Consider the following 10,000-nt stretch of genomic DNA (forward strand, 5'->3'; position numbering starts at 1 on the left):
ACGGTAAGGAGCTGAGAATATATGGAATAGGACAAGAAGCTTTGTTTTTATGAATTGTTCGTTCATTGAATTAATTTTCAAATAAGTCATCTTACTCAGACCAATAAATAAAGCTGAGGTTATAGTTAAAGCCGCTAGTAAAAACCGAAATAACTAGTTATAGTAGGCATGAAGGAGCTAAATGAAATATGTTCTTTTTATACATATGTTTATAAAGCACTTACCTAAGTTTCAATTTTTAAACGAGAGGGGGATAAGCAAAAATACCAATTGAAATAATAAGTTCAATTGAAATTTTTTGCTTCATCAATCATTATAAACGGTATTCACAAAAATAGAGCGGCAGGACAAGAGTAGAAAAGAAAAAGAAATCGATTCATCATCTTTGTAGTTAGGTCAAGAAAAAACCTTTGGATCTAATACAAGAATACAAGAAAGGCCGCCTCACAAATATTGATTAGTAGAATTTTTTTTTATTCCTTGCTCTTTTTTTTTTATCTATATCTAATACTATCGACTACTCTTACTTGTTACTAGACGACTAAGCAATTCCTTAAAATAAAAAAAAAAGAGGGCTTCCAACAAAAAACAAAACCTCTTGTGCAACTACGAAAAAAAGTCAATTTTTATATTTCGCATCTAATTGACTTGCGGAAATATGATAATTTCCTATGAATTATATAAACCAACTCGTTGGATTCACGGGTTACCTGATCCGCCGTTTCTAGGCCCAAGCCAATACCTCCAGGAATTTGAGAATTTTCTATTGCATGATACCTGGTTATACATCGACAAGCAAGAAGAAAAGAATTATCTAGCACTTCGTCGATATACTGTTTGAAATGCGTTGCTGTGTCAGAAGAAGGATAGCTATACTGATTCGGTATACTCTAAAATACCTTTGGTACAATATTGACGATCTCACAAAGATTGAGTTTCGGTGAATTCCATTTACTGATCCATCTTTTACGGAATCGATCCCTACAAAATATGTGGAGCTCGGCATGTCTGGAAGCACAGGAGAAAATGATCTTTCAAATTGGTCAAGACTCTCCAGTTTATGGCCGCTTCTTTATGGTACCAGTTGTTGCTTTATTGAATTTGCTTCATTAATAGGCTCACGCTTCGACTTTGATCGTTATGGGCTGGTACCAAGATCGAGTCCTAGACAGGCAGACCTAATTTTAACAGCTGGAACAGTAACAATGAAAATGGCGCCCTCTTTAGTGAGATTATATGAACAAATGCCCGAACCTAAATATGTTATTGCTATGGGCGCGTGTACAATTACAGGAGGGATGTTCAGTACTGATTCTTATAGTACTGTTCGGGGGGTCGATAAGCTAATTCCCGTGGATGTCTATTTGCCGGGCTGTCCCCCTAAACCCGAGGCAGTTATAGATGCTATAACAAAACTTCGTAAGAAAATATCTCGCGAAATCTATGAAGATCGAATTAGATCTCAACAGGGGGATCGGTGTTTTACTACCAATCACAAGTTTTGTCTTGTACGTAGTACTCGTACTGGAAATTATAATCAAGGATTGCTCTATCAACCACCATCTACTTCAGAGATTCCTCCTGAAACATTTTTCAACTACAAGGGTTCACTATCTTCCCACGAATTAGTGAATTAGGTAGGATTTTTTTTTACAGAAACAGACAACGAATTAATCTTCATAAATTCGATTTCATCATAAATGCAAATATTTATCTTAGAAAAATGACAAATAAAAAGAAAAAGTGCAGGAGATAAAAAGATGCAGGGTCGTTTGTCTGTTTGGCTAGTCAAACGGGCTAGTTCATAGATCTTTGGGCTTCGATTACTAAAGATAGAGACTTTACAAATGAAAGCCTGAGGATTGGCATTCCATTGCTGTTATTTTATATGTATAGTTACAATTATCTACGTTCCCAATGTACCTATGATGTAGCACCAGGCGGACTGTTAGCCAGTGTGTATCATCTTACGAGAATAGAGTATGGTGTAGATCAACCGGAAGAGGTATGTATAAGTATTTGCTCCAAGGAGTAACCCTAGAATTCCGTCTGTTTTCTGGGTTTGGAAAAGTTCGGATTTTCAAGAACGAGAATCTTATGACATGTTGGGAATCTCTTATGAAAATCATCCACGGCTGAAACGTATCTTAATGCCCGAAAGTTGGATAGGAATTGGCCTTTACGTAAGGATTACATTGCCCCAATTTTTATGAAATACAAGACGCTCATTGAATGATAAGAAACTAATTACAACTTCGAATATTCAAGGAATTTGTACATTTTTCTTCTAGCTCAAACAGAGGAATTGAGGTTTCATTCGTATTCTTATGGATAGGCTAATAAATAAAAGAAATAAAAGACAATACATCATTGAGATTCTCGATTTTTGAAGAGACTTTTTATTTATTTTATTTCGGACGAAGCCGAGACAATAGGATGAACAACAAGGGTTCTGTACCGTGAACTTTGTATCGCGCACATCACTTAGATGAACTCTAGAGAGTCGCATAGAGAGGAATGAAGAAATGGAATATGAAAGAGAATACAAAGAAATAAATGAAGAGGGATCGGCTTCTATTTGTACTGTAGGCTGAGATGAGTCTTGGTTATTTCTATCCTTGAACTCCTCTAGACCCGTCTTTTTGTTGGGCCTTTCAACCAACTATTTTAATCTTTTAATTAAATATGTATGAAGTATTACCATTCTTTTTTGAATGTGAGAAGCCGCAGTGTGAACAAATAAAAAGAAGAGGAAAGATAAGCAAATTTTGTCTTTTTACTACATTATAATAGACACATTAGAATAGACTCTTTGCTCATTTTAAAAGAAAAATACAAAATAGAAATAAATAAAGAGAGGGTTTACTCTCAGATACCTAGCTAGATAAGTATGTATTATGTCAGATCCATATCAATTAATTTGTAGGAGTAGATACTCATACAAATTAATCATATACTCCAGAACCAGATTTGAACTGGTGACACGAAGATTTTCAGTCCTCTGCTCTACCAACTGAGGCTATCCCGACCATTACCGACGCATTATCCTCATAATACTAGATGACTTGGGTCTATGTCAATTAAAAATGAAAACAAAAAAAAACGAAAAAGTATTAAATTAAAGGTCTCGAACAGGAATTTCTTGGATCTTCAAAAGGAAGACTTTGTAAATTTCCATATGAGTAATCATATGTATTATGAATCATTCAAATCAAATAGGTATTCCTTGCTCAAGAGATTTCTACGTATATCATATATATCACAATATATCACACTCTATCACAAGACTTGTGATAAGAGAACAAAATTCTGCTATGCTAGGATACGCTTGTAAAACGGCAAAGAATAGGATGAATGAGAAACATAAGGAACTTTGAACCACTAACAAAAAGGGTAGGATAAAATAAATAGACAGCAAACGGGCTTTTTGGGGTTGGGGATAGAGGGACTTGAACCCTCACGATTTTTAAAGTCGACGGATTTTCCTCTTACTATAAATTTCATTGTTGTCGGTATTGATATTGACATGTAGAACGGGACTCTATCTTTATTCTCGTCTGATTAATCAGTTTTTCCAAAGATTTATCAGACTATGGATCGAATGATTTGATTAATGACTATTCTATTCGATTCTTTCTTCAACTTGGAATCGATTCACAACAATTCTTTTTATTTTCATATTTTCATATAAATATAAATTGATTTTGCATATAATAGAAATAAAAAAATACAGGTTCAGTTCGTCTTTTTTGAGATAGTTTTCATTAGTATACCTATAAAAAATAGGTATATCTTGCATCCTTTCTAGAGTTTCGATATTCGATATAAGTTCCTTTACCAACAGTCAACCCCATTTGTTAGAATAGCTTCCATTGAGTCTCTGCACCTATCCTTTCCTTTTTTTATTATTCTCGCTTGCTGAACCTTTGTTCATGTTTATTTTCGTAAAATAATAAAATAATAGGATTTGGCTCAGGATTGCCCATTTTTCATTCCAGGGTTTCTCTGAATTTGAAAGTTATCCATAGTAGGTTTCCATACCAAGGCTCAATCCAATTAAGTCCGTAGCGTCTACCAATTTCGCCATATCCCCTTTTGTGTCTTGAGATTAGGATCTCATTAGGATGCCCCTCCTTTCCCCTTTCTCCCTCCTTTCCCCCCCTTTCCCCCTTCTTTCATTTGTTTATTTTCTTTCGTTTATTTATTTGCTTTCTTTTTATGCGAAACCGTTGAATTTAGTAGATATAGATACAGATTCTTATATCGAAGGGTCTTTACCTATTTTCTTGTTTGTTTATCGTCTTTCGTCTCTATCGGAGACCCATATTAATTTTTATTTGGTCCAATCGGAAAATATTTTATCATTTCTGTATTCGCAATTCAATATAGATGGGTATTCCATAACATATATATGTCCCTCTTACTCTCAGTTTTCTCAGGCAATTTGGTGGAATACTCGAAGGGTCGATTCTTTTTCGTCTTAGCTTCGGTCTTTATGAATGAAAACAAAAGAAAGGAGTCTCTCATTATGATCTGGATTTCATTTCTATGGGTTGCATCTTTTTTTCTTTAATTTCATTTTGATTCTTATCCTTTCCTTTTATTAGACCATCCTATATAACCATAATAAGAATAAGATAACTAAAAAAATCAAAATGAAAATTGAATTTATTCATTATTAAAATTAAAAATGAAATAAATTATTTTTTTTATAGTATAATAGCTAGAACTAATTATTTATATTTAATAACTAGAACTAATTATTCCATTCATTTCTATTTCGAATTCGAAGATAATTCAAATTTTTGAGTCTAAAAAGAGTTTCATTCTAATTATCTAGACTTATAACGTATCATTTCATTTCTAGAATCATAAAATATATAAATGCATAAAAAAGATTTTGACTCTAATTATCTCTATTTAGAACTCGAAACTAAATAGAAATAAATTTAATCTATATTAAATCTATTAAATCGATCGATTAAATGAAATCTATATAAAAATTTTCTATATAATTTAGATGTAAAATATACTAAAATATAAAATAAACTAGAAAATCAAATGGAGTCAGTAATATTAGTAATATTATATTACTATATTAATATAAAAGAAATATAACTAAGATATAAAAAAGATATTAAATATATAGATAAATAATAAATATATATATATAAAATTAAAATCGAATTATTATATTCTTAATTATTAGATTCTATCAACATTAGCTTGAATATTAGATTGAATCTACCATTATTATATTAAATATGTTATATTTATATATTTATATTAAGTATGGCATTAAAAATTAGAAAAATTCTATCAAAATTCGAGTCTATAATTCATATTAATAATTCATATTAATTATGAATAACTAATAGATAGTTAATAGATAAGATCCTAATAGTTTGCTGAATCCTATGAATACCAAATTTCTATTATTTGAGCCGCTTAGCTCAGAGGTTAGAGCATCGCATTTGTAATGCGATGGTCATCAATTCGATTCCGATAGCCAGCTTTCCCTATTTGTTTGCTTTTTGCCTTTTTACATAATTTAGAATGTTTTTTGAAATCAAAGAACAAACAGTGAAAAGCTTTTTCCCTTTTCTTTCCAAGGTCAACAATCTGTTTATTATCTCGTCAGAAACTTCCAATTAGGGATCAATTTGAGAGTTAGATCTTTGCAGAATAAATCAAGAAAAAAGGAAACTCTAAGGAAACTCTTTTGGTTTAATTTATTTATATATTTAATATTCTATTCAATTTATTTATATATTATATCTATTTTATTCTATATATATTCTAACTATTTTAGTTATTTTTATATTTATATATTATTTTTATATATTATTATATATATTTTTATTTCTATTTTTTGTATACATTATATACAATACAAAAAAGTAAAGTATGGATATTGATCCAATTCATCTCATTAATATTTGTAATCCAATCCTTCAGTCGATTTCCTTCATTTAGTTCAGTTTTAATTTCGGTTTATGAAATTTCAATAAAATTCAAATTAATAAGGAGTCCTTATGTCACGTTACCGAGGGCCTCGTTTCAAAAAAATACGCCGTCTGGGGGCTTTACCGGGACTAACTAGTAAAAGGCCTAGAGCCGGAAGCGATCTTAGAAACCAATCGCGCCCCGGTAAAAAATCTCAATACCGTATTCGTTTAGAAGAAAAACAAAAATTGCGTTTTCATTATGGCCTTACAGAACGACAATTACTTAAATACGTTCGTATTGCCAGAAAAGCCAAAGGGTCAACAGGTCAGGTTTTACTACAATTACTTGAAATGCGGTTGGATAACATCCTTTTTCGATTGGGTATGGCTTCGACTATTCCTCAAGCCCGTCAATTAGTTAACCATAGACATATTTTAGTTAATGGGCGTACAGTAGATATACCAAGTTATCGCTGCAAACCCCGAGATATTATTTCAGCGAGGATGAACAAAATCTAGAACTCTGATTCAAAATTATCTTGATTCATCCACCAATGAGGAATTACCAAAACATTTGACCTTTCACACATTACAATATAAAGTTAGTCAATCAAATAATAGATAGGAAATGGGTTGGTTTGAAAATAAATGAATTGCTTGTCGTAGAATATTATTCTCGTCAGACTTAAACCTAACTAAAATAACAAAACAAGGGTTCTGCCCCCTTTTCACCTGAGTTAAGGTTAAGTAAAGGAAGACAGGGGAATGGGTTTGATTCGGAGATTTTTCTCCTATTCATGTATGATAGATACGTAAGGAGATTTTCATCCCCTGTATGCTATTTTACGTATTCCATATTAAAAGGAATTGGGAATAGAGAATCTATACTAAAGAAGGTCTAATTCTTTAGTATATGTTCTTATTGATTTGATACATTGTAGTCAGTTACATCGGCGAATTAGGTGAAGGTGCGGAAAGAGGATTCGAACCCTCGGTAAACAGAGTCTACATAGCAGTTCCAATGCTACGCCTTGAACCACTCGGCCATCTCTCCTACATAATTATTATGGCCGATACCCCGAGCGAATAGCGAGTTATTCATAATAGATTGTTCGATAAATACGAACAATATCAATTCTAACTAGAAACTTGCTATAAAATAGAAAACTTTTCATCACTTTTTTTATCACTTTTTCTTTAGCCTCCGGGCTCGAAAAATGAAAAAAAAATGGAATGGGTCTACTTTTATGTTATTTCGTACTGTACACTTCCTTTGTTTGTGAGATCATTTTATTTTCTCACGAGGGGTAATGAAAAGAGTTATAGAATGGATTGCTACCTATGCCTAGATCGCAGATAAATGGAAATTTTATTGATAAGACCTTTTCAATTGTAGCCAATATCTTATTACGAATAATTCCGACAACTTCAGGAGAAAAAGAGGCATTTACTTATTACAGAGATGGTGCGATTTGATTATTATTATATATATATTTTCCTTTATTTATTATTTACTTTTTTATTTACTTTACCACTCTCAGTCTTAGGAAAAAGACACATTATTCAGAATAGAAAAAAGGCTATTGAAAACAAAAAAGAAATCTACGCTTGTTGAAGGTGAAGTTTATAAATAAAGCAATTCCTTCTGTCGTGTATCCCCGATTAATGCAACCTCAGATGCTTCAATTGTTGATTCGAGTATTGAGCGAAAGGTTACACCTATGGGTCTGTATTGTGGGTCAACCCTACTACACGAGTACCAATAGGCGGCATAGAGGAAGAAGCACTACGCCTAGGAATCAACAACACGAAAACTTTGTTATTAATGATTCCCTTTCTTTATCGGGATCGGAACTAAGAGAAATGGTTGGGACAACAAACATCCATCTTGTTCGTACTTTGGATACCCATATAACCATCGAAGATTGTTGAAGTGACTAATTCCTGGAAATTAAGGAGCGTTGAGAACAAAGAAATTGTTGGAGTTTACTTTTTTATCTAGTACGAACACGCTTGATGGTAAGAAAAGATCTTTTGCAAGAGGGTTGGCTAGAGATTTCTTGTAAAAACATTAGCCCCGCTCAGTTCATAATGACAATATTTCGACCTTTTTTAATTCCATGGATTATTCTCATTATGCACATAAAGGAGGAGCCGTATGAGGTGAAAATCTCATGTACGGTTTTGGAACGGAGAATTCTTTGAATCGAATGACGACCGTAACGGATGTCGGCTCAATCCGAAGGAAATTATGCGGAGGCCTTACAGAATTATTATGAAGCTATGCGACTAGAAATTGATCCCTATGATCGAAGTTATATACTATATAACATAGGCCTTATCCACACAAGTAATGGAGAGCATACAAAAGCTTTAGAATATTATTTTCGAGCACTAGAACGAAACCCGTTCTTACCACAAGCTTTTAATAATATGGCTGTGATCTGTCATTACGTGCGACTATCTCCACTATAGAAATAAAAAAAGGAAAGAAAGAGCAAATACGCTAGTAAATAAATACGCTAGTAAATAAACACGCTAGTAAATAAAATACTAGAAAAAAAATAGGCTTTCTACATATTGCATCGTCCAAAAAACGATTTTTATCAGCTGTAACAAAAAAAGAAACTTCATAGAAGTCGAAATATGAAGAAATATATATGCCTAGATACTTTATTCTATGGATAAAGATCTAATTGATAGAGGAAGCGCCGTAAAGATCAATTAGCGAGGTTTTGAGCCGATACAATAAATAAGAACTGCTTATTTATGTCGTGATATGAGATAAAAATTAGGAATCGACTTATGTAATAGAGCCGATCCCCTAAGTTATTGAGCAGCGGTGTAGCATCAGATCCCAAAGACAGTAAGTCTTTTTTATGAGGAAGAAGTCTTTTTCAAGGATTCTATATAAATTTCTATATGATATGAAACCGAGATAGTTACCTTTCAGAAAAATCTAACGGACGACAGCCCCGAAATGCCTATGCTTTATTTTTCTGAAGGTGGGAGAAAAGATAAAACTTATTATTAATTTAATCCAAATTAGAGTTTGAAACTCATGTAATTAACCCCTTTTGGTTAACCCGAGACAAATCGATAGATCTATGAGAAATCTCATTCAATTGGATATATGGTAGGGGTAAAAAATGGGACACCAAAGAATTGACTGCCGAGCCAAGTATGTGGTAGGGAAACTCTCAATATGCAGTTCTAAGGAAGAATTGAACCGCCTATTTCGACCAGGAAGAACAGGCCATTCGACAGGGGGATTCTGAAATAGCGGAAACTTGGTTCGATCAAGCCGCTGAGTATTGAAACAGGCTATAGCGCTTACTCCTGGTAATTATGTTGAAGCGCAGAATTGGTTAAAGATCACTGACGTTTCGAATAAGAACAAAATCTCTGTTTATTTATTATTATTTTAGTTTTAGGATTCGAAATTTGAATTAGAAATTAGAAATTCTTAAATTCTATTCTTATTCTATTTAATTTCTATTAAATCCATTTATTTAATATTTAATTTAATTAAATAAATTACGGTACAAATTAAAATTATTAAATTCGATTTTCTATTCAATTTGAATATTTAAATAGTAAAAAATATTAATTTAATTGGAATTTATTAATTGTGTAATGATTTGGTTTGTTGGACCCATGGGTCAAATAAAACGGAGCATTTCTCTCTCTAGAAAAACCAATCAAAAAATTTCATTATATCCTTTCTCAAATCGTTCTATTTCGTTTGATATTTCGTAAGGATAAGTAATACGGATATAGCAAAATCAAATATATATATTTGATTTTCTGCTTCTATTCTATTAAAACTTAAAACTAAAACTAATAAAACCCTCAAATGACTAACTATCGATACTGGAGTATCGTAGTAATGAATGCGCACGTGATTTGGGATAGAGTAATATTGTTTGTTCTATCTATAAGACAAAAAAAACTCACCTCAGAACTTCTAATTGAGATATGAATACACTACACCGGTTGCACAAAAAAATGGGTTTGCACCAATGTAGTAAAGTCCGAAAAGGTTTTATAAG

General features: G+C 32.3%; 1 protein-coding gene and 2 pseudogenes across 1 annotated transcript; all 3 read left to right on the forward strand.

The window, feature by feature from the left end:
* The first annotated feature begins 1,004 nt into the window (after nt 1-1,004).
* LOC128038492 (NAD(P)H-quinone oxidoreductase subunit K, chloroplastic-like) lies at nt 1,005-1,674 on the forward strand. Its single transcript, XM_052627388.1, has one exon. The coding sequence runs from the start codon at nt 1,005-1,007 to the stop codon at nt 1,635-1,637; it is 633 nt and encodes a 210-aa protein (XP_052483348.1). The 3' UTR covers nt 1,638-1,674.
* An 86-nt stretch (nt 1,675-1,760) lies between these two features.
* LOC128038483 (NAD(P)H-quinone oxidoreductase subunit J, chloroplastic-like) lies at nt 1,761-2,258 on the forward strand (annotated as a pseudogene).
* A 3,690-nt stretch (nt 2,259-5,948) lies between these two features.
* LOC128038491 (30S ribosomal protein S4, chloroplastic-like) lies at nt 5,949-6,820 on the forward strand (annotated as a pseudogene).
* Nucleotides 6,821-10,000: the final 3,180 nt, after the last annotated feature.

The sequence above is a fragment of the Gossypium raimondii genome, unplaced genomic scaffold (genome assembly GCF_025698545.1).
Source record: "Gossypium raimondii isolate GPD5lz unplaced genomic scaffold, ASM2569854v1 Contig00289, whole genome shotgun sequence".
Taxonomy (NCBI): domain Eukaryota; kingdom Viridiplantae; phylum Streptophyta; class Magnoliopsida; order Malvales; family Malvaceae; genus Gossypium; species Gossypium raimondii.

Excerpts from the sequence above, each read along its gene's own strand:
- LOC128038492 (XM_052627388.1), top strand. The coding sequence starts at position 1,005 with ATGTCTGGAAGCACAGGAGAAAATGATCTTTCAAATTGGTCAAGACTC.